This window comes from Ovis aries, chromosome 15, assembly GCF_016772045.2.
Source record: "Ovis aries strain OAR_USU_Benz2616 breed Rambouillet chromosome 15, ARS-UI_Ramb_v3.0, whole genome shotgun sequence".
Classification (NCBI taxonomy): domain Eukaryota; kingdom Metazoa; phylum Chordata; class Mammalia; order Artiodactyla; family Bovidae; genus Ovis; species Ovis aries.
Genome location: NC_056068.1, coordinates 20,452,777 through 20,478,240, shown reverse-complemented (window position 1 = coordinate 20,478,240; position 25,464 = coordinate 20,452,777). Strand labels below are relative to the sequence as shown.

At 41.6% G+C, this 25,464-nt stretch overlaps 1 protein-coding gene across 2 annotated transcripts in view; it reads left to right on the top strand.

Moving 5' to 3' along the window:
- The first annotated feature begins 371 nt into the window (after positions 1-371).
- ARHGAP20 (Rho GTPase activating protein 20) overlaps positions 372-25,464 on the top strand; it is a 210,550-nt gene continuing 185,457 nt past the window's right edge. The window contains exons 1-2 of one of the 2 annotated variants that reach the window (XM_012095423.5): positions 372-567; positions 22,207-22,289. In XM_012095423.5, the coding sequence (XP_011950813.1) occupies positions 22,210-22,289 (80 nt within the window). In that variant the 5' untranslated portion in view covers positions 372-567; positions 22,207-22,209. Of the gene's footprint in view, positions 568-855; positions 1,053-22,206; positions 22,290-25,464 lie in introns of those variants that run through there. The other variant, XM_042232908.2, reaches the window with a different exon arrangement.

Below are 25,464 nucleotides of genomic sequence, written 5' to 3'. Positions count from 1 at the left end.
CCACTATTTGGGCTGACAGGAAGTTATGCTCTCAGCGCAGATATCTGATAAACACTTCCACATATTGTAGCCTTCTCAACAGCTAAGCCATATTTCAGAGCCCTCTCTCTGCCGCATTTTCCTTAATTGCGCTTACACGCTTGGAATGCCCGGGTCTCTGCAGCCCGCAGACAGCGGAAACCGCCGGTGCAAATCGTGCGGGGGCTGCCGCCGGGGTGCAAACCGTGCGGGGGCTGCAGAGCCCGCGCCGGTCCGGGAGCAGGCTAGCGTGCGGGCTTGCACTGTGCAGCCCTCTACGACGTGCGCCTCCGTCCCCGGCCTCCCCGCCGGGGGAGGGGCGGGGGACCCCTCCGCTGTCGGCCGAGAGCGAGGCAGGAATCGCCGCCACTCCTCCGTTCAGGCTGAGGTCGCCACAGCCGCGCCCCGCACGCGGTGCCGCGGCGCGGGAAGGGATGGAGTCGGGTGCGAGTGGTTCGAGGGCCTGGAGAGGCGCGCATCCGCGCTAGAGGCCCGCGTTCGTGACACCGCCCGGTGAGCTGACCGCACTCGGAGGCGCGGACCGAGAAGGTCAGTTGGTCGCCCGTTCCCTAATATAATATCTAGGAGGGCGCGCGCCCTGGCGCGCCGCGCGGAGGGTCGGCGCTGTGTGGGCCGCGGCCGGGGGCGGGCCCGGCGCTGGGCGCCAGGCGCCGAGGGGCGGGCCCGAGGCGGGGCGGCCGCGGAGCTGACGGGCCGTCGCCGCGGCAAAGCCTGCAGCTTCGGTGCGGAGCGCGGGCGGCGGTACATGGCCCCGACGGGAGGCGCGCGGCTCGCCCCCGGAGCCCGGCTCGCCGCCTGAGCGCGGCCGCCCGTCTCGGTCCCGCGCGCCCTCGCCTGTCCGGCCGCCGTCCCGCGGACATGCCCGCGTAACCTCCTCCTGGGCTGGGATTTGCTCTCAAGTGCTCTTCATGGAAGCGATGTCCCCCCAGCAGGAGACTCTAGGGGGACAACCGGGGCGCTCCTCTTCCCTGACAGGAGTGTCTCGGATCGCAGGCGGCCCCGGCACGAAGAAGGTGAGGACGCCGAGCGGGGCCCCGCCGCCGCCGGCGCGCGCCCTCCGCCGCTGCGCGGGCCGGACGCCGCGGGCATTTAACGCTCGAGGCTCGAGACCCGCCGCGTCTGTACGGGGCCAGGCCCGTCTTCCCGTCTCCCCAGGTCACCCCGGCACCCCCGGGCTCGTCGCGTCTAGAGTCAGTGTCGCTCTCCTAGCGAGCCGGGGGGCCGCCCTCCCCGTCCTCATCCGCCGCTCTCCTCCCTCAGGCGGGGCGCGCGGTCCGCTTTTTGCGCCATCGCCCTCCCCAGCCCCGCCGGGCCCGGGGTTCCCCGAGGTCCCTCAGGCGCTCATCGGCCCCTGACGGGGTCAGCTTCGAGATCGCCAGGGCCCAGGCGATCCGCCCTGGCGCGGCGACCGCGCGGAGGAAAGGTAGGCGGCCGGAGAGCGGTGCCCGTGGGGCTCTCAGCCCCTCACCCGGACGCGGCCGCTCCGCGGGGTTTTGCAGGGCGAGGGGCGGCCGGGTGGGGTGCTTGCGGGCTAGGGAACGAGACCCGGAATGACTCCGGGTCACTGCAAGGCGGTGGTCAGCCTTTGCAGCTATGCTGGGGATGCTAGCGGTTGACGCCCGGGGACGCGGAGGGCCAGTTCGGCTGGGAACCGGACTGGAGAGAGCGGGTGGGCGGCGGCGGAGGGGCCCGCACCCTGCGCTCGTCCGCTGGCCCCCGGGGCTCCGCGGGGCTGAGCTGCGGGTGGCGCGCGCGGCCCCTGTCAAAGCCGGGAGCAAGGATGCGGCAACAACTTGTAGCGTTCCTTTAGGATAAACGCGGCCGCCGAGCGGCGTGCTGACTCCGATCGGGTCAGGTTTCTTTGGAATGGTTCCCTCAGCAAGTGCAAGCGGCCGCGAGCTGCCGGCCTCTGCTGCTTGGCTCTCAGAGGAACTGATTTGGGTGTTTCTAGCCTTTTCTGCTCTCGCTCCTCCCCTCCCCCTTCTGATATTTGGCCGTTTTTGCTCTGTGTCCTGGTGGTGACCTTCCATCTTCTGTTGCGGAAAAACAGAAGAAAAATGGGACTAGAGGGATAATCTAAGTCATCCTTAAGAAACATCTTGAGGAATGTCTCAGTGCATTTGTATCATTGGAACCTTAAGGGGCTACGCAGGCTCCCTGGTTGTCCGGATCTTACTGCCTTTCATGACTCTGCCCAGCAGAATCCTGGGTTGGCTGGAGGTCAGTAGAAAAGAAGTGAGGTTGGTGCGGAGTGTAGAAGTTTGTGTGAGCACCCAGGGACCTTGACCCTGTTGCAGAGCCATCTAGGAGTGTCAGTGAACTTGATGATGTATCTCCTGTAGCGCTGGCTCTGTCTTTGATAGATGGAGGCTGCGGTTTGTCCTTGTAGCTTTTCCCCTTCAGATATGCAGAGAGAGAGAGAATGCTAGGTTGGCATTGTATGACTATTCAGTAATCAACATAGTTTAAAAGCAATTTTTATTCTTGTAAACTTAAGAAATTGGGGAAAATAAAGTATTTGTATGCCAGAACACATCTCATCCCCACCCCCCCCCCTTTTTTTTTGCTAATGGTAATTAAGCAAGAAAGCATGAGAGTAGCTTGACCAATCAAAAAGTATTTGTTCAATAAATGAAAGATTGTTGTGCATCTTAAGCCATTTTTGTCCTGCGTTATAAAACGTAATGATTTGTCACACAATCAATCCAATCTTTTTCTTTTCATTTGTAAAAAAGAGGAAATAGGTTTGCCTGCTTGGTCTTTCTACAGCTTTTTACTCCCTTTAGGGCAAAAGTAAAATTGAAGACTTGTGTTTATTGAAGAACTGCTTTTTATATTTTTACTTTTAATATTTTGACATATAATATTGTATATTTTCTTTTAATATTTTTCCAGAAATGTGTATCTCTGCCCGTTTTAAATGTTAGTAGGTGTATTTGTTTGATTTGAGACCTCCATAGCAATAGTAATTAATTATAATAAAATAATATTTCCAAATTGTAACTCAGAATCATTGGTATTTACACTCTCATGGACCACAATCTTCTTGTATCCCAGATACTCAGCAGATTGATCTTTTTTGTGTTTCCTCTTACCTTTTAGTGCTTGGTAGTCCTAGTGAATCATGAGACTTATTTCTTAAAATGTCTACTATGCTGTTGTACTGTTAATTACTGAGACTTGGATCAGTGTTGTTGAAATTGTCAGTTGCAGTCAACGTTTTAAAAAATGAAATAGAACAGAAAGTATTGGCACAGTAGTAAGGGTAAAGATTGCTTTGTATGACTTTTTGCCCTGTTTCGTTTATGTATATATATGTGCATTTGGGGTAGTGGAGTAAAATGTGTTTCTTACTGAATATTCAGCATTTTTAAAGACAATGTTATTGGCCAGACTACTGTATGGAACGGGTTCACTTGGCTTTTAGTCCTATCTCTGTTACTATTTGAGTGATGTTGAGGAAATCACTTGCTTTAGTTTCCTCATTTGTAGAAGGAGTATCAAAGAGAAGATAGTGGTGAAAGTGCTTGGAAAAGTGTATATAGCAGACATCTTTTACTTTATGAAAACAAGTTGATCTTAATTAATAGTCCCTGAAGGATAAGCATGAGAAGAGTTGATTCATTGGAAAAGACTCTGATGCTGGGAGGGATTGGGGGCAGGAGGAGAAGGGGACAAAGGAGGATGAGATGGCTGGATGGCATCACCAACTTGATGGACATTAGTTTGGGTGAACTCCAGGAGTTGGTGATGGGCAGGGAGGCCTGGCGTGCTGCAATTCATGGGGTCGCAAAGAGTCGGACATGACTGAGCAACTGAACTGAACTGAACTGAACTGAAGGACAAGCAAAACCATAGCATCTTTCAAACAAGTCATCCTGAAAGTTAAAATCCAGTGGTACTGCCGTTGTCTAGAACATGGTTCATATTCCTAGAAACTACCATTGAAAAGGCAGTTCTGCACAGTGTGGTGAAATTTGGAGTTTGATGACCTGGTAAATAAATGGGGAAACAGTGGAAATAATGGCTGACTTTATTTTGAGGGGCTCCAAAATCACTGCAGATGGTGGTTGCAGCCATGAAATTAAAAGACACTTACTCCTTGGAAGGAAAGTTATGACCAACCTAGACAGCACATTAAAAAGCAGAGACATTACTTTGTCAACAAATATCCATCTAGTCAAGGCTGTGGTTTTTCCAGTAGTCATGTATGGATGTGAGAGTTGGATTATAAAGAAACCTGAGCGCAGAAGAAATGATGCTTTTGAACTGTGGTGTTGGAGAAGACTCTTGAGAGTTCCTTGGACTCCAAGAAGATCCAACCAGTGTATCGTAAAGGAGATCAGTCCTGGGTTTTCATTGGAAGGACTGATGTTGAAGCTGAAACTCCAATACTTTGGCCACCTGATGTGAAGAGTTGACTCATTTGAAAAGACCCTGATACTGGGAAAGATTGGGGGCAGGAGGAGAAGGGGATGACAGAGGATGAGACGGTTGGATGGCATCACTGACTTGATGGACATGGGTTTGGGTGGACTCTGGGAGTTGGTGATGAACAGGGAGGCCTGGCATGCTGTGGTTCATGGGGTCGCAAAGAGTCGGACACAACCGAGCGACTTCACTTTCACTTCACTTTTCTTGGGTGGACTCGGGGAGTTGGTGATGGACAAGGAGGCCTGGCGTGCTGTGGTTCATGGGGTCGCAAAGAGTCGGACATCACACTGAGCAACTGAACTGAACTGATCTGGTTCAAGTCTGCATTGTGTTTGTACTAGCCTTCAAATCTAGGTCAGTTACTTAACCTTTTCAGTTTCCTATTTGTAAAATGAAAATAACAATAGTATGTAACTCTCAAGACAGAAAAATTTAATGTGAAATTGAGTGAATATTAGCATATGTTAGCTCTTATGTTTGTACTTCCCACTGTGTTTGTAATTCACACTACTTTGTCCCAATCATTTAAGCCAAAAATCTGGTATTTATTTCCTCAGTCTACAACCACCATCGGAAATGCTCATCCACTGTCACTTCAAAACATACCTTGAATTTCTTCACGTCATCTCCAGTGTTGTCATTGTATTCCAAGCCAAACCACTACCATCTCTCACTTGAACCTGTGCGGAAATCCCCTAACTTGTCTAACACCTTTTTTGCTTTTACCTGATCCAGTCACCATTTAGAAGCGCCAGAGTGATCTTCAAAAATGTAAATCGATCATGTTTCTAACTGTGTAAAATTGTGTTGTGGCTTTCTGTCATATTTAGAATAAAATTGAAACTCCTCTTTTTAGCCCTCCCTACTTCTCTCACCTCATCTGCCTTTCCTGCCTTGTTTGTGTCTTCTCCAGCCACATGGGCCTTCTTTTTCACACATCGAGTCATCAAATTGGTTCTGTTCTGAGGCTTTGGTGTTGCTATTGTCTGTTTTTTTGCCACAGATCTTTGCAGTGTTGATTCTTTCATGTCATTCTCATCTTAGGTTCTCCCAGAGGCCTGTTCTGATTACCCAGCCGGAAGTTGCCCCTCAGTCACGCCCTGTGCTTTCTGTTTTATTCTTATCCCAGTATTCAGTCTTGCCTTGTATATTCTTATGTCCTTTCTGGTTGTGTTACCTGAACAGCTCACCAGATTGTGAATACCACGAGACTAGGGACATTTTCTGTGTTGTTCAAGGCTGCTGCCTCAATGCCTGGGACAGTGCTCCGTATTATGTGTGTGTCAGTCGCTCAGTCGTGTCCGACTCTTTGCAACCCCATGGACTGTAGCCCTCCAGGCTCCTCTGTCCATGGGATTCTCCAGGCAAGAATACTGGAGTGGGTTACTATTTCCTTCTCCAGGAGATCTTCCCAACCCAGGCATCGAACCCAGGTCTCCCACATTGTAGGAAACTCTTTACCATCTGAGCCACCAGGGAAGCTATGTATTAGGTACTCATTAAATATAAGCTGGGTTATGTTCAGCAGTCAGCAGCAATAGATATGGCCCTCTTGTTCAGGGTTTATGATTTATAGCAGGATCAGCAAATCTTTTCAGAGAGCCAGATAGTGAATAATTTAGGTTAAGAGACCATAAGGTCTCTGTTGCAGCTACCTACTATGCCACTGTCATGCTAAAGCATCCATAGACAATATGTAAATAAGTGGGCATAACTATATTCCAATAAAAATTTATTTAGAAAAACAAGAGGTCAATCTGTGGTGTAGTTTGCTGACCCCTGGAGCATAACTGTTAACTGGAACTTTCTACAGTGGCAGAGCTAGTCTTTATTTACAATGTCCAATTTAATAGACACTAGCTGTTATGTAGCTATTGAACTCTTGACGTGTGGCTGGTACAGCTGAGCAATTAAAAAATTTTAACAGTTTTTTGAGGTATACTTGGCATGCAGTTGCCTCTTGAGAAATCTGTATGCAGGTCAGGAAGCAACAGTTAGAACTGGACATGGGACAACAGACTGGTTCCAAATAGGAAAAGGAGTATGTCAAGGCTGTATATTGTCACCCTGCTTGTTTAACTTCTATGCAGAGTACATCATGAGAAATGCTGGGCTGGAAGAAGCACAAGCTGGAATCAAGATTGCAGGGAGAAATATCAATAACCTCAGATATGCAGATGATACCACCCTTATGGCAGAAAGTGAAGAGGAACTAAAAAGGCTTCTGATGAGAGTGAAAGAGGAGAGTGAAAAAGTTGGCTTAAAGCTCAACATTCAGAAAACGAAGATCATGGCATCTGGTCCCATCACTTCATGGGAAATAGATGGGGAAACAGTGGAAACAGTGTCAGACTTTATTTTTGGGGGGCTCCAAAATCACTGCAGATGGTGACTGCAGCCATGAAATTAAAAGACGCTTACTCCTTGGAAGAAAAGTTATGAGCAACTGAGATAGTATATTCAAAAGCAGGGACATTATTTTGCCAACTAAGGTCCGTCTAGTCAAGGCTATGGTTTTTCCTGTGGTTATGTATGGATGTGAGAGTTGGACTGTGAAGAAGGCAGAGTGCTGAAGAATTGATGCTTTTGAACTGTGGTGTTGGAGAAGACTCTTGAGAATCCTTTGGACTGCAAGGAGATCCAACCAGTCCATTCTGAAGGAGATCAACCCTGGGATTTCTTTGGAAGGACTGATGCTAAAGCTGAAACTCCAGTACTTTGGCTACCTCATACAAAGAGTTGACTCATTGGAAAAGACTCTGATGCTGGGAGGGATTGGGGGCAGGAGGAGAAGGGGACGACCGAGGATGAGATGGCTGGATGGCATCACTGACTCGATGGACGCGAGTCTGATAGAACTCCAGGAGTTGGTGATGGACAGGGAGGCCTGGCATGCTGCGATTCATGGGGTTGCAAAGAGTCAGACACAACCTAGCTACTGAACTGAACTGAACTGGCATGCAATAAGCTGTACATGTTTAAAGTACATAAATCAATAGGTTTTGACACATTATACAACTCTGATACCATGACCACAGCCAAGAAAATGAACATATTTATCATTCCTTAGAGTCTCCTCATGTCCCTTTCTAATCCCTTTGTCCCCTCCCAATTTCTAGGCAACCACTGGTCTGCTTTCTGTCACTATTGGTTAATTGGCATTTTAAAGAATTTTATGTAAATGGAATCATACTGCTGCTGCTGCTGCTGCTGCTAAGTCACTTCAGTCGTGTCCGACTCTGTGGGACCCCATAGACGGCAGCCTACCAGGCTCTTCTGTCCCTGGGATTCTCTAGGCAAGAACACTGGAGTGGGTTGCCATTTCCTTCTCCAATGCGTGAAAGTGAAAAGTCTAAGTGAAGTCACTCAGTCATGTCCGACTCTTAGTGACCCCATCGACTGCAGCCTACCAGGCTCCTCCATCCATGGGATTTTCCAGGAAAGAGTACTGGAGTGGGGTGTCATTGCCTTCTCCAGGAATCATACTATGTATTCTTTTTTGTCTGGCTTCTTTAATTTAGTATAATTATTTTGAGATTCACCCATTTTGTTTGTGTACAGATCAGTACTCACTAGTATTCTATCATGTGGATGAAGCACAGTTTGTTTATCCATTCTCCTATTTATGGCTGTTTTGGTTTTTTCCTGGTTTGGGATGCTATGAACAAAGCTACTCTGAACATTCATGTACAAGTCTTTATATGGACTTGTGCTTTCACTTCTTTTGGAAAAATACTTAAATGTTGAGCCTGGGTCACATTTAAGTGTATGTTTAAAGTTTTAATAAACTGTGAAATTATTTTCCAAAGTGGTTTTATATTCCCATTAACAGTGCATATGAGTCCGATTTCTCTACATCTTCACCAACACTTATTATCTGTCTTTTTTATTTTGATCACCCTAGAGGATAGAAGGACTTCCCTGGTGGCTCACTGGTAAAGAATCCATCTGCCAATGCAGAGATACCAGAGATGCTATTTCAGTCCCTGAGTAGGGAAGATCCCCTGGAGAAAGAAACGGCAACCTACTCTAGTATCCTTGCCTGGGAAATCCAATGGACAGAGGAGCCTGGCAGACAGCAGTCCATGGGGTTGCAAAGGGGTCAGACACAACTTAGTGACTGAATAACAACAGAGGGTAGAAAGTTGTATTTCATTTTGGTTTTGATTTGCATTTCCCTAGAGGCATCTGGTCCCATCACTTCATGGGAAATAGATGGGAAAAGAGTGGAAACAGTGTCAGACTTTACTTTTTGGGCTCCAAAATCACTACAGATGGTGATTGCAGCCATGAAATTAAAAGACGCTTACTCCTTAGAAGGAAAGTTATGACCAACCTAAACAGCATATTAAAAAGCAGAGACATTACTTTGCCAAGAAAGGTCCGCCTCGTCAAGGCTATGGCTTTTTCCAGTAGTCATGTATGGATGTGAGAGTGACTGTGGAGAAAGCTGAGCACCGAAGAATTGATGCTTTTGAACTGTGGTGTTGGAGAAGACTCTTGAGAGTCCCTTGGACTGCAAGGAGATCCAACCAGTCCATTCTGAAGGAGATCAACCCTGGGATTTCTTTGGAAGGACTGATGCTAAAGCTGAAACTCCAGTACTTTGGCCACCTCATGCGAAGAGCTGACTCATTGGAAAAGACTCTGATGCTGGGAGGGATTGGGGGCAGGAGGAGAAGGGGACAACCAAGGATGAGATGGCTGGATGGCATCACTGACTCGATGGACGCAAGTCTGAGTGAACTCCAGGAGATGGTGATGGACAGGGAGGCCTGGCGTGCTGCGATTCATGGGGTCGCAAAGAGTCGGACACGACTGAGCGACTGAACTGAACTAAACTGAAGACTTGGTTTTATTCTTTAGAACTGAGAAAAATATTATGCCCATGGTTAAGCCCATATCCTACTGAACACTTTTGTGATGTTATTCACAAAGTGAGTGGCATAAAATCAGGTACCTGAGAGATTGTTTTGGCTGAGAGCAGTCTGGAAATATCAAAAACTGAAATAGATTTTTTTTCTAATCAGAAACAGCCTCTGTTATCACTGGTGTGACCTCTGAATTTCTGTGTTTTGTTTTTGTTTCTTTGTTTGTAAAATGTGGATAATAATCCATGTCCTGTATATCTCACAAGGTTGTTTTTTATGGGTCAAAGGAGAAAATATATAAAAACACTTTCAAAAAATTCAGAAGCCATCAGTAATTTTTCACAGGTACCAGGTGAAAGTACCTGTAAAGCAATAAAAAAGAGTTTTATTTCCCTGGATTTAATACAAGAATATTTACATGCAAATGAGTGAATGCTATTTGTCTTATTCAGCTCAGGTTGCTGTAACAAAATACAATAAACTGGAGGCTTAAACAATTATTCCCTGCAGTTATTCCCTGCAGTTGTGGAGGTTGTGAATTCCCATGACCTGGATGCCAGCCAGTTCAGTTCCTGGTGAGAGTCCTCTTTTTGGCTTCCAATTGTTGTCGTGTCCTCACGTGGGAGATTGAGTGAGAAGAAAAGCGGTGAGGGAGATGAGGAAAGACAGGGAGGGAGAGATGGAGATGGAGTTGGATATCTTTGGTTTCTTCTTACAAAGGCACTAACCTTGTCAGAGCAGCCCCACTCTCAAGACTTCATCTAAACCTAATTACTTCCTGGAGACCCCTGCCTCGTAGTAACGTTACATTGGGGGTCAGAGCTTCATCATATGGATTTAGGAGGCACAAGTATAATAATTTGATCCAAAACATGCATCAGCAAAACAGTCACCCTTGAAGGTCATAAATCTCAAATATTCTAAGGTAGAAGCTTGAGAAAAAAGGTAAGAGTTTACTGTTTGTAATATGTGGAAGAGGAAAGGAAATTTTTTAGAAACTTCTTTGAATAAATGCCTCACTATATGTAACACACGTAAGCTGTATGGTAGGCATCATTAATAACACACTCTTAGAAGGCAGGGAGCCCTCCAAGGCTGTGTGTGGCAAGCAGCAGAGCTGAAAATTTGAACCCAGATTTTCCAACTCTTGTTTCTCTTTCCAGCTAGACTACAGATGCATTTTCTATTAATTGTAACATAAGATGTAGGAGAAAGTAGATTTGAATTTTACATAACCAGTTGGGCAAAGCATATCTGAGAAGTTTTTCTCCTGAGAGGTAATTTTGCCCTTCAGAGAGCAGAGTCTCTACCTTCTCCGTGTACCATTGAATATTATGTCCACTACTGCTATTAGATTAAGGTACTAGTCAGGGCTTTTCAGAGAAACAGATGGGGGTAGGAGTCCCTTGATTGCCATCCACAGGGAGGAAGGTGGTGTAGTCTTTCCTGAGAACCAGAAGAAATGAGATGTTCTAGCTGGACAGTGAGGGAGGAAAAAGGGAGCAAATTCCTCTTTCCTCCACTTCTTGTTCTGTAAAGGCGAATGATTAATGATTGAATGATGGGGAGGAAACCTACTTTACTGACTGCTTATTCAAATGCTAATGTCTTCTTGAAAATACCCTCACAGACACACCCAGAGATAATATGTAACCTGGGGAATCTGTGGACACTCAAGTTGACACAATATTAACCTTCATAGTAAATATGGACTAATAGTGACGATCAGGGACACAATCATTGATAATCTCTTTGGAAATGTGTGGTCGTTTTGCTTTGGTATCTGTCATTTTCAGATATTTTATATAAGGCACTCATATTTCAGGAGCTCTTCAGGAGACCTTCTTTCCATGCTGATATCTCATTTCTGCTTGCTGTAGGAAAACTTGGCATGTTCTCCAAACACATAGAACTATATTTCAAAGTTATGCGTGGGTGCGCTGAGTCCTGCGCCTTAGATGTTTCCACCATGGAAAATTGGATGTGGGAAATGTAGCTGAAACTCTCAATTCAGTAAACATTTTAATACGATAAATCTTGAGTGTAAGAAAAAGTTTGCTTCCATAGTTAATTTTCACTTAAGATGTGAACACAGTAGTGCATTTTAACATAGCAAAAGAAAACTTATTTTGTGACTCTAACATTCATATATTAGAACAGAATACATTGTTTTTTGTGAAATGAAAATTATGTTTTATTTCTATACATCTATGTAAAAAGTAATTATCAGCTTTGAAGATTGAGTCCTCACAGAGAGTTGTAGCTTATTGACCAGAAATTCACGCGTCACAGATTCCTAAGTAGTGCAGTTGTTGCTTTTTGATTCTGATGTGAAGGTTGTTATGAAGCACTTTATCACTCTCCGCCCCTTCACTGTTCTAATTTTAGGATTTGGTGGAAGGTCTGCAAGGCAAGAGGTGGAATATGTTTAGTAGCCTGGGAGAAGTGAGACAGGCACCTTCAGAAAAGGAAATCTTGAACTTGGATAATCTGGGTTCTGAATCCTTTGCCTTTCCTCATGCTGCCGTCCAGGACTTGGTGGCTGTTCCTTTTGACATAAAGTGGTCTTGTGCCTTATAGGACCACATACCACTTAACAAACATGCTGATTATAATAAAACTTGCCTTCTTAGGAGGTTTTGGTAGCTGAGAATATACTGGACTTCAATTTAAATTGACATTAAAACATGTTATAAACTATACAGTGTCACAAAAATAGGTATATTTTATCAAAGTTAGATACTTGTGTGTACACACTTACACGTGTAGTAGTAGTGTTAGTCACTCAGTCGTGTCTGACTCTTTGCGACCCCATGGACTGTAGCCCACCAGGCTCCTCTGTCCATGGGATTCTCCAGGCAAGGGATACTGGAGTGGGTAGCCATTCTGTCTCCAGGGATCTTCCCAACCCAGGATAGAACCCAGGTCTTCCCATATTGCAAGAGGATTCTTTACCATCTGAGCCACCAGAGAAGCCCAAAGAGACATTGTTGCAAAGGGGGTTGCTGCTGCTGCTGCTAAGTCACTTCAGTGGTGTCTGACTTTGTGCAACCCCATGGACAACAGCCCACCAGGCTCCACTGTCCCTGGGATTCTCCAGGAAAGAGTACTGGAGTAGGTTGCCATTGCGTTCTCTGCAAAGGGGGTTATACGTACTTATATGTACATAGAGTCATATAAACAGTACTTTGAAGATATATATGTACATCTTATTACTGTGAGTTGATGGAGTTTGGAGCTTCGTGACTCATATCCCTCAGTCTCCTGAGTATTTGACAAAAACCTCTGTTACAGACTGAATGTTCGTGTCTCCTGAAACTCAAAGGTTGAGGCCATAACCCCCAGTATGATAATACAGTTGACCCTTAAACAATGTGGAGGTTAGACATTGTCACCCTTCATGCAGTCAAAAAATCCACTTAGAACTTGACATTGGGCACTCTCTATCCATGGTTCTACATCTACATATTCAGCAACCTCATATGGTATAGTACTGTAGTACATATTTATTGAAAAAAATTCGTGTGGAAATGGACCTGTGCAGTTCAGATCTGTGTCCCTCAAGGGTCAACTGTATTTGGAGATAGGGGCCTTTGGAAAATAGCTTAGATGAGATCATGAGGGCAGAATCCCCATGTTGGGATTACCGCCCATACAAGAGACCAGAAAGCTTGTTCTCTTTGTGTCGCCCGTGTGAGTCTCCAACAGAAAGGTAGCTGTCTGCAAACTGGGAAGAGAGCTATCACCAAGAACTAAATCTGCTGACCCATTGACCTTGGACTTCTTAACCTCTAGAACTATGAAAAATAAGTGTGTGCCATGTAAATCACCCAATCTGTGTTATTTTGTTATATTAAGTAGCCTGAACTTACTGAATATCTTTAAAATACACTTTCATTGAGGTGAAAGTTTGCTTTCTTGTTCTGTTGCTATCTCAAGTGTTCTAGATCACTCATGCCTAGTATTCTAGGAACTCTAAGGTCCTATTGTGTACAGAAAGCCTTCGAGGTGAATGCTTAGTTTGGTAGTAGGCACTGAAGCAGCCTAGGGTGGGGTGATACTTCACTTTTGTTTACTTACCAAAGACTTGGCCACAATGTGGGAGATTGGAAAGGAGTTAGAGGAAACTGCCTTTTGTCAGCCACCAATAATGGGTCTTGTAGGCATCATGGCCCAGTTTATTTTATAATTTTGTTTCAGTTTGATTTTCTTTATCCAGGACAGGTTTAGATTAGAAATATCCAGCTGACAGCAGAAAAGCCCTATTAGTATGTCAGTGCTGGGCTGAGCAGCCTTGACCTAGTTTTGACAGACAGCTCTCACATGGAACAACGGAAAGGTAAAACCTGTTTCTGGATGTCTGGTCACGTGTGTGGACTCTGAAAATGAAATGTATGTGTGCCCATATAAGCTCATGCTTCAAAGATCTGGAAAGCTCAGCTGCGCTGTGGCCTTTTGCTTTTCTCGTTTACCTGGGTCCTAATTTATACTTAGGAGAGTTTCCGTATTTCCTCTTCTATGCCTACAATGTCTTGAACCTCAGCTTCCATAGTAAACGTTAATATGTTAATATCTAAATCTGGTCAGACCTTGGCCTGGATTTTATTCTTATTTGATACGCTCTGTTTTTTTTGTTGTTGTTGGGTTTTTTTTTTTTTTTTACCATTATGGTTTTGGATTTGATCACTGTACCCTTCCCTTCTGCAAGAGGAAAGTGAGAGGTTGCTGCAAGGAAGAGTTTTCCAACAGCATCTGATACATTCAGCCCCTTAGCCTTCATGTAGGTGGATGGGCGCTGGAGCAGCCAGAGAGCCCCTCTGCTATAGTGCGGCATGGGCGTAGAAATTGCAGTGCTTCCTATGGACTGTGATGTGATATTTTAGTGAAGCCCTGCCCTATAACAGGATTACTAGGGAGAGAGCATCAGTGATTGAACTTGCGTACTCCAGGGTGGTGCTGAAAGGGAATCATGACTCGAGTTTGAAACTGGTGGCTTTGTCAAAGAAGAAAGTCCAGTCAATTTGAAGGCCCATCATGGTACTTCAGATGTCTATATGAGAGGAACAAATCATGATGTAGAAGGGGAGTTCTACAATCCTCATATTTATTGCATGCGGTACTTACGCACTCTGAAGCTTTCCTGTGTATGTTACACTGTCATGGTGCTTTCCCTGTCAAAGGGCTTTTACATATAAAATCGTATTTGATTCTTTGTGGTAGGTCAAACGGTTTTTGTCATTTTACAGAGAGGACTCTGAGAAGTAACCAAACCAGCATCCAGAGTTTAGGTTCAATGCTAAGTGCCCATTCTTCTCCATTACGTAGATCTCGTATTTATTTTATTTCAAAGTGCTTATCTCACAGAAACAGGAAATACGGCCAAAAGTAAAACATTTCTTAAGCTCAGGAAGAAATTATATCCCTTTATAGTAGTCTGTTCTGTGATGACATTTGCTTTAAATAAATGCCCAAACTGATTCTGGCTGGGATTATTATGAGTAAATAGAAGATCATACTCATTGCTGAAGTATCATACTCATACTCAAAGCGACAATAGGGGGAAGCTTTAGCTCATCCAGTGGTCGAAACCTTGTGATAATAGGATGTAGAAGCAAGGGGCAGGAGTAGAAATAATTTCCTTTTTCCCTTGCAGGGCCACTTTCTTTGGGCTATGTCTCCACAAGTTAATGGTTCAGGTGTGTAGGGAAAACAAGAAACAGTTCGTTGAATTGTACAGATCACCCACAAAGGATTGAGTTGAATTTGAGTAAACTGAGTTGTAAATTTGATTAAGCATTTTTTTGTCTTTGAAACTTTAGTCTTAAAAGCTTTCCTCAGAGCCCTTAATTTAATGCTATGCTAATTTTAAATACTTGAAAGTGACTTTAGCAAATTTGACTTAAATCTGACCGAAATGCTTGAATTTTTTCCTTCATAAAGTAGCTGGAACAAAACAAAGTATGAAAAATTGAAGTTCACCTGACTTGACTCTTTCATCTTGGTCCTTTTTTTTGATAGGCTTTTTCCCCTTTACATCTCTTTGAGAACTAAGAATGACCAGATTCAGAGTGATTTCGCCATTCCAAAAATAGGTTTTTGTCTCCTGGTTGATACTTCGAGGTTCCAAAAATAGTTCTTTGTCTCCTGGTTGATACAAAGTTAAAATTCCACTGAGAGATTACATATAGGTTTTTATATAAACAGTGTTTTATGCCTTGTTGAAAATAAAAGAACAAAACTTTTTTCTTCCATAACCTGCTTACAACTTTAGATTCCTACGCAGGCACACTTGCTTTACCACCTTAAACTCTCGGATAAAGGTGAGAATTTACTAGGAAAATACTGGAGAAATAGGGGAGGAACTGTGGCAAACCACAGCATGCAGGTTGGCATATTCCTCAGATCTCTGAGGAGTTCAAATGAAGAGCCACTCAGATATTTTGTACAAAAATGTACTGGACAAAAAAATAAGTAATTTTCATTTTCATGTATTATACTTCAGATGATTGTTGTATGAACAAGGGAAAATAGAGCTTCTGGCTATGAACCAGTTTGCTGGGCTAGAGCTTAGTAGTTTAGTAGCTTGGTGTTTAGTTTTTGTTTTACTCATTTTAAGAGCTTTGTTGAGATATAGTTTATATAGCATACAGTTCAGTCACTTAGAAGTGTATATTCAGTGGCTTTAAGTATATTCCTAGAATTGTGCATCCATCACAATTTTAGAACATTTTCATTACCACAAAAAGAAATACTGCACCCCTTAGCCATTACACCCCAATCTTCTCATCCCCCTAAACCCCAGGCAAGCACTAATCTATTTTAGTTCCTATGGATTTGTTTATTCTGAATATTTCACTTAAATGGAGTCCTATAGTATGTAGTCCTTTGGGACTGAATTCTTCTAATTAGCATAATGTTTTCAAGATTCATCTATGTTGTTGCACATTTGTTGCTTCTTTTATTGGCAAGTAATAGTCTATTTTATGATGGTCTATTTTATTTCACATTTTGTTTATGCAGTCTTCAGTTGATGGACATTGGTGGTGTTTCTGCTTTTTGACCATTATGAATAATGTTGCTGGGAACGTTCGTGCACATGTTTTTGTGTGAACCTGTGTTCTCATTTCTCTTGGTTACATACCCAAGAGGAATTGCCAGATTGTATGGTAACTCGGTGTTTCATCATTTGCAGAACTTCCGAAGAGGCATCACCATTTTACATTCCTACCAGCTGTGAATAAGTTTAATTTCTCCACATCCTTACAGTTGTTGTCTTTTTGTTATCTTGATAATAATTATCTTGATGATAAGATATTAACTCATCTTGATGGGTATAAAGTGCAATTTCATAGTTTTAATTTGTGCTTTCCTGGTGGCTGACAATGTTCAGCGTCATTTCTTGTGCTTTTTGGCCGTTTATATCTTCTTAAGAGAACTTCCTCTTCAGATCCATTTTTAAGTTAGCCTACTTTATTGAATTGTAACAGTTCTTTAAATATTCTGGATACAAACCCCTTATCAGATATATGATTTGCAAAAATGTCCTCCGATTCTGTGGGCTTTCTTTTCAGTTTCTTAATAATGTCCTTTGAAGCACAGAAATTTTAACCTTGATGATGTTCAATTTAATTTTTGTTGTTTTTTGTGCTTTTGGGGTCATAGCTAAGAAACCATCACCTAGTCCATGGTCACAGATATTTATGCCTATGTTTTCTTCTAACATTTTTATAGCTTCAGCTCTTTTCGACTGTTGATCAATTTTGAGTTAATTTTTGTATATGGTATAAGATATGAGTCCAACTTCATTCTTTTGCATGTATATCCAGTTGTCCCAGCACCATTTGTTGGCAAATGATTAGCTTTTATTATACGACAGATGTTTACCATGAAACTCCATGATAATGTAAATGTCAGTGAAAGTCACTCATTCGTGTCCGACTCTGCGACCCCATAGACTATACACAGTCCATGGAATTCTCCAGGCCAGAATACTGGAGTGGGTAGCCTTTCCCTTCTCCAGGGGATCTTCCCAACCCAGGGATCAAACCCAGATCTCCCGCATTGTGGGCAGATTCTTTACCAGCTGAGCCACCAGGGAAGCCCAAGAATACTGGAGGCGGTAGCCTAACCCTTCTCCAGGGGATCTTCCCCACCAGGAATTGAACTGGAGTTTCAACTGCTTTGCAGGCAGATTCTTTACCAACTGAGCTATCAGGGAAGTCCAATGTAAATGTCAACACTATGTCAAAAGCTGTAGTTTGCAATGTACAAGGATAACTCTCACCATCCGGTTCCATAGCAGATGCTTACATTTCCTTAGTGACAGTGTTCCAACAGAACTCTTTAAGTAAGTGTGTTTGCCTTTCTGTGTGTGTGTTGGGAACAGTAGCATAGATGTGAAGAATGAGTACGTTTTAAAATTCACTGAAAACCTTCATTTATTAAGTATATAGTTTGTACCAAGTATTGTACTAGATCTAGTAATGCAAGGATAGGCCTACCACAGAGAATTTCAGTAATTGCTGAAAGATAGGATAAAGTTTGGAAAGATGGGAGAACGTTTGGACATAGCCCTTGCTCTCAAGAAAGAGATAGATAATTATGTGAAATGCTTTAACTGAGGCATAACTATAAAGTTAGTTAGGAACACAGGAATTCAACATTTAGTTCATCTAACCAATTAAAAAAAGAATTGAAGTGGAAAGCACCTTCTAGATTAGCTGGTAATGTTGCTATAGTTTTGTATTATTATTGAAACATAAAAGAAAAATTAATTATAGGCATTTGGTTTTTATCTTTATTTACCTCTATTCATTTATTCTTTTGCAGAATAGGTTTTTTGCCTCTAATACTGAATATAGCTGCAGAGGGGGCAGCTTAGGGAACTAAAGATTTAATTTCTGTATAGTGTTCATGTTATACTTTCCTAATAAATGGCTACTAGTATAAAGATGTCAGTTTTTAAAATTTAATCACAGTTCCCTTTTACAACTCTGTCCGAGCCCCTCCTCATTGTTCCCATTTGCTAGCAGAGGAGTAAATAAATTCTGCTTCATAATTTGTTTTTCAGCTTATCTAAAAGTCTTGTTTAGTTTTTGGGGGGTTGCTTAAGCCTTGGCTAAATTAATTGGTACAAAGTCAAGAAAATCACTTCTAAAAGATTAATGCAGTTGATTTTTTGCCTAATGTTTATCAATTTACAAGATTATCTTTTAAAACTACTCAGTTTCAGAATGGCGTCTAATATTTGTGAGGTAATCTCAATATAGATATCAAGCATTTGGGCATTCTGAAAAGCCACATTGTGAATTGTGATTTTAACTTCACAAAGAAAACATACACTGTTTTAAACCTATCTGCTCGTTTCCTGTGAGGCAAAGTATCGTAGTTTTCTCTGTCACTGAACAACTGGGAATTTGTTGGTGCTGATATGACCATAGCTTCAACCTGTCCTGACAAGTTTGTATTATTATAGATTTAGAAAGGAATCAGTAGTCTCCTTCTATTTTTGTATATTTTATTTCACAGTTGTTAATAAACCAAAAAAACTAAGTCTTTATTGCCTGAGAACAGATTCTTCGACAGATGAGTGAATTTTTTTTTTGAAGTCACCATTGGTTCTTTACTTTGCTACACTTTTGAGCAAAACAAAACAAAACAAAACAAAACAAAAAAGCGTACTTTGGATGAATTAATACCTAGATTCCCATTATATTGACAACTCTTTAAGACTTTTTATAACTTTGAGAAGTGAATCCTATGGATTCTAAATTCACTGTGTATATAACATTTACAGGGTGAATCTTTGGTAGCCACTTACCATGGGAATATCAGAAATAGAAGTCACCTAAGAGACTATGTAGTCCAAATGTTCTCAGTTTCTGTGTAAGGAAATGGAGACCCAGAGGAGGCTATAAATTACCTTAGGCTGCATAGCTGATTAGTAGTGAAGTGAGTCTCAGTACAAACAGTAGGACTTCAAATATTATTTTGCCTATAGTTTGACTGTAATATCTAAATATGAGTCCACCAAATGAGGTAGATTCACCCCATATTTGATTCGTCACAGATCTACCAATTTATAACAATTTAAAGAAAAGTATAAGTGAAAATCGCTCAGTTGAGTCCGACTCCTTGCGACCCCATGGACTGTACAGTCCATGGAATCCTCCAGACCACAATACTGGAGTGTAGCCATTCCCTTCTCCAGGTTCTTCCCAATCCAGGGATCGAATCCAGGTCTCCTGCATTGCAAGCGGATTCTTTACCGGCTGAGCCACCAGGGAAGCCCATAACTAAGAAAACACAGTCTAATTACTGCATACAACTAGGTACAAATAGTCTGCTATATTAGACGTCTATGAAAAACTATTTTAAAAGCATCTTTACAGAAGAAAATTTGTTACTCTTCTTTAATTATCCATTCTCATTTTAATAGCCATCGCTCAGAAAGATTTCTTTATATCGAAAAGTTTCAAATCTGGAGTCCATGGATCCCTAAAGAATCCATATTAGGGGGTTTCTGAACCCCTTGAAGTTAGTGCATAATTTCTTTCACAGCTTTTATAAATTTCTTCATAAACGCACTGCCCAGGATCAACCTGGATTCTCAGTCTACAGTATAGCCACATTTCTTTTCACTTTATCTTCTTTGGAAGACATTTGGTATCCTCTGTATAATAACTCTGCATTACCTTGGAGACTTACTGTTTCCAAATGAAGAATCATTTTAACTTGTCAGATCATTTTAACTTGTCTTAAGTTTCTTTCTTTTTTCCACATTTTAAATCATTTTTATGGCTGTCTTTTGAACCCTTTCCAAATTCTTTGTAAGCCTGAAAGCCAAGGAGCTCACAATTAGAAATCATATGTTAATGAAGATCTTGTTTAGACACTTGGATCTGCTGAGAATGGTGTCAGAGGATTAGGAGCAGCAGACGGAAGACTACTGAGATAGGTGCAAGAATGTCACTCCTCCACACACACCCCCACCCCCTCACTCAAAAGGCTAGGCAGAAACTCAAGGCCACAACAGGCCAAGGGTAAGGGGCCCAGGTCAAGCTTATAGGATTGGGCCTATTTCAAAGTTCAAAGCACAGTACCTAGATCCTGAATAAAGGGATTCAAATTCCAGAAAAGAAATAGGAATCAAACCTAGACCTGAAGGTGAAACAGAATCCTGCCGAAAATCTACATAATAAGGAACCATCACCTAAGTAACGTCAACCCAGTCTTCCAGAACTGAGACTCTTCATATGGGAACAGCCCACTGGTAATACTTGTCTCCCAGAGTTCCCTTCACCTTGCAACCTCTACATTCACGCTGGCCTCAGAGTGCTAAATTCCTGGGAGTTGTGTTCCCAGAAGATGTGACCAGTGGAAACAGTTAAGATACAGCTTACAAACTATAATATATTAAATAGTTTATCAAAATCACTGGGGTTCAGAGGGATTACAGATTCTTCTGGGAATCTGATGAAAACTGTGGGCTTTCTCTTCAGAAGGAGGGCACCATATTATATAATTTAACCTGCGCTGAGACTGATTCAGTCTCCTGATTGGTAAGTATGGTGTTCTGTATTTCTTACCCATTTGTTTCCTGTTCTTAATTAATGTTTTATATGATTGTTTTGGTTGTCTGAGCTATACCAAGGAGATTAGGGCATTTTGTCTTCACATGTGAGCCAAAGGATTAATGGAGGGAACAGCAACACTGAGGCCATGACCCTGCTGACAACAGTGATTTGGGGGAGATCTGTGGGGGCATGGTGAATTGAGGGGGAAAGAATTGTGCCGAAGAAGTCTAGTGTCCCCTTGTCATGGGATGATTTTTCTTCTCTTCCTTAGGATGATCTACAGTTTATTAATTAAGAAGCTGTTCCTTTGTGAATCATGTAATGAGACACTGAGCTACTTGGTTTTATGTGGTTTTTCTTAGAGCGGCACTCAGCCCCAAACGTGGCTGGCCTAGGTCTACTTAGGTAGTGGGTGAGACTCCTGGCCAGGAAAGGGTGAGAGGGCAGAGCAGGAGGGATGCTTTGGTAACGAAGCCTGAACTTCATTCATGGCTATTTGTGACTAGATGGTAAATTTTACACATTTAGATCCAGTGGCTCACCCTTGGACTCTTTCTCGAGGTGTTAAATCTATAAGACTGAAAATATAGAGAGTAATTATCTGGATAACTCAAATTGAATATAACCTCACCACAGTTTGGGTCCTGTAGAACACAGTACCGAATTATCCAATTAATCCTATATTTACATACCACTTAGAAAAGAAAAGATCTTTTGTCTAAGTTACAATAAACAAAACTATTTTGAAGAACAGATTCCTAAATATGTAAATATTTAAGTTTAAATGTCTATTAAATCTGTAAAAATCTAGTCTCCATCGTGTGCTTTAGCAACTTATCTTATCCCTTTACTTGGTCTTTTCAAATTCTGTCTTTCCCTAAAGCCCAGTTTGGGGGCCTACCCTGCCGATGAAATAGAGCTATCAGCTACTCTGATGACATTTTGGAGTATAAACTAATCCAGTTCTGTCTTTGGCATAGGGCCTGGCATGTAATAAGCAATAAAACTGCAATTGATGATAATGGTTGTGATGTGGTTTTCTCAAATACTCTAGTCAATATTTAATCTCCTTATTCTCTGACCATAAGAAATACTTAACTGCCTATACCACTTTTTGACACTTACTATCTTAGTCTAGACGTTATCATTCTATTTCCATAATAAGATTGCTCACTTCTTGATAGGCAGGCATAGGCATACAAAATTTGCTGAATTGGATTGGAAGTTGTTATTTACCAGCTTTATAAGCCACATGATCTTCATTGTGTTTTTTTTCCCCTCAACAGAAAATGAAAACATTAGCAGAAAGGAGGAGGAGTGCTCCATCTCTTATCCTGGATAAAGCCCTGCAAAAGCGGCCCAGTACCAAGTAAGTGGGAAGCTTTGTACTACTCATTTGGGATCTGCTGCATTTCTTTTATGTGTGTGGTTTGTTTGCTTTTTATCAAGACCAGAATTCTCTGTTAAATAAGAGAAAACATGACTTCTGTTCTGAGTTTATTTAATAAGACCTGTTCTTTATGAGTAATGTAAAGCCTTTTGAGAGCTGGTGATCTGTTGCTTTAAAATTGATTGAAAAGTAAATCTTACATCCAGTGGTACACAAACACGCATGTTCCACATATTGTAAAAGTTTTATTTTTGGAAACAATTAGAAATCAGAATACTAAAGGTGAGTTATTTTAACCACTATTCATGTTTGGTTATGCACAAACTTTTGCTTACTTTTTATCATGAAGTGATCCCCATGCAAAGGTAAAAGGCAGATTTTTAGCAACTTTAGATATGAATAAAGATAGATTAAGATTAATAAAAGATTGAGTGCTGATTGCTTTTAGACATTGGTTAGAGTAGTTAGTGATTAGTTAGTGAAATTTGAAGTGGAAAACAGGCTAAATGTCTATTGAAATGACCGTTTCGCCTATTAAAGCTAAATACTATTTCTAATTGGATGGCTTTTCAGTCACTAATTTATTCAATAATTTTTAATGGCATTTTAACTCAGAGCCTTTTTATGTTCAAAGGAATCCAGCAATTCTTTTACACTAATACGTGAATCCTTTTATGTAAGGTGTGGTCCTTACCACGTTTTTAAAGGTGAGGATATATCTGATATTTCTATGAATGGTATACTGATTTAACATGAAATCTATGTGAAGGCATGGCATTTTTTTCATTTTTTTAAAATTTATTTATTTTTAATTGAAGGATAGTTGCTTTACAGAATTTTGTTGTTTTCTGTCAAACCTCAACATGAATCAGCCATAGGTGTACATATGTCCCCTCTCTCTCGAGCCTCCCTCCATCTCCCTCCCCATCCCACGCCTCTACTTGATACAGAGCCCCTGTTTGAGTTCCCTGAGACATACAGCAAATTACCATTGGCTATCTGTTTTACATATGGTAATGTAACTTTCCATGTTACTCTCTCCATACATCTCACCCTCTCCTCCCCTCTCCCTATGTCCATAAGTCTGTTCTCTAGGTCTGTTTCTCCACTGCTGCCTTGCAAATAAATTCATCAGTACTATCTTTCTAGATTCCAGATATATTTGTTAGTATACGATATTTATCTTTCTCTTTCTGACTTACTTCACTCTGTATAATAGACTCTAGGTTCATCTACCTCAGTAGAACTGACTCAAATGTGTTCCTTTTTATGGCTGAGTAATATTCCTTTGTGTATATGTACCACTTATGCTCTATCCATTCATCTGTTGATGGACATCTAGGTTGCTTTCATGTTCTAGCTATTGTAAATAGTGCTCAAATGAACATTGGGTTACATGTGTCTCTTTCAGTTTTGCTTTCCTCAGGGTATATACCTAAGAGTGGAATTTCTTTGGATAATAGGGTACTTTTATTCCTAGTTTTTTAAGGAATCTCCATACCATCTTCCATGGTGGCTGTATCAATTTACATTCCCCCCAACAGTGCAAAAATGTTCGCTTTTCTCCACCCCTCTCCAGCATTTATTGTTTGTAGATTTTTTGATGATGGTCACTCTGACCAGTGTGAGGTGATATATCATTGTAGTTTTGATTTGCATTTCTCTAGTAATGAGTGATGTTGAGTGTCTTTTCATGTGTTTGTTAACCATCTGTATGTCTTCTTTGGAGAAATGTCTGTTTGGGTCTTTTTCCCACTTTTTGATTAGATCGTTTGTTTTCCTGGTATTGAGTTGTATGAGTTGCTTGTATATTTTGGAAATTAATCCTTTGTCAGTTGTTTCATTTGCTATTATTTTCTCCCATTCTGAGGGTTGTCTTTTCACCTCCTTTATAGTTTTCTTTGCTGTGCAAAAGCTTTTAAGTTTAATTAGGTCCCACTTGTTTACTTTTGCTTTTTTTTTTCTGTTACTCTAGAAGGTGGGTCATAGAGGATCTTGCTTTGATTTATGTCATTGAGTGTTCTGCTTATACTTTCCTCTAAGAGTTTTAAAGTTTCTGGTCTTACATTTGACCATTTGGTCTTCCATTTTGAGTTTATCTTTGTGAATGGTCTTAGGAAGTGTTCTAATTTCATTCTTTTAAGTGTAACTGTCCAGTTTCCCCAGCACCACTTATTGAAGAGGCTGTCTTTGCCCCATTCTATATTTTTGCCTCCTTTGTCAAAAAGAAGGTACCCATAGATATATGGATTTATTTCTGGGCTTTCTGTCTTGTTCCTTTGGTCTATATTTCTGTTTTTGTGCCAGTGCCATACTGTCTTGAAGACTGTAGCTTTGTAACACAATCTGAAGTCAGGAAGGTTGATTCCTCCAGCTCCGTTCTTTCTTAAGACTGCTTTGGCTATTTGGGGTCTTGTGTGTTTATCCATATGAATTGTGCAATTTTTTGTTCTAGTTCTGTGAAAAATGCCATTGGTAATTTGGTAGGGATCACATTGAATCTCTAGATTGCATTTGGTAGTATAATCATTTTCACAATATTGATTCTTCCTACCCAGGAGCATGGAATATCTCTCCATTTGTTTATGTCATCTTTGATTTCTTTCATTGGTGTCTTATAATTTTCTGTATACAGTTCTTTTGTCCCTGAGGTAGGTTTATTCCTAGATGTTTTATTCTTTTTGTTAAAATGGTGAATGGGATTGAGTCCTTAATTTCTCTTTCTGATTTTTCATTGTTATTATATAGGAATGCAAGTGATTTCTGTGTATTGATTTTATATCCTGTGACTTTGCTAAATTCACTGATTAGCTCTAGTAATTTTCTGATAGTATCTGTAGGGTTTTCTATGTATTTTATCATATCATCTGTAAACAGAGCTCTTCTTTTCTGATCTGGATTCCTTCATTTCATTTTCTTCTCTGATTGTTGGAGCTAGGACTTCCAAAATTATCTTGAATAATATTGGTGAGAGTGGACCCCCTTGTGTTTTTCCTGATCTTAAGGGGAATGCTTTCAGTTTTTCACCATTGAGAATAATGATTGCTGTGGGCTTATTATATATGGCCTTTACTATATTGAAGTAGGTTCCTTCTCTGCCCATTTTTTGGAGACTTTTAATCAGAAATGAGTGCTGAATTTTGTCAAAGGCTTT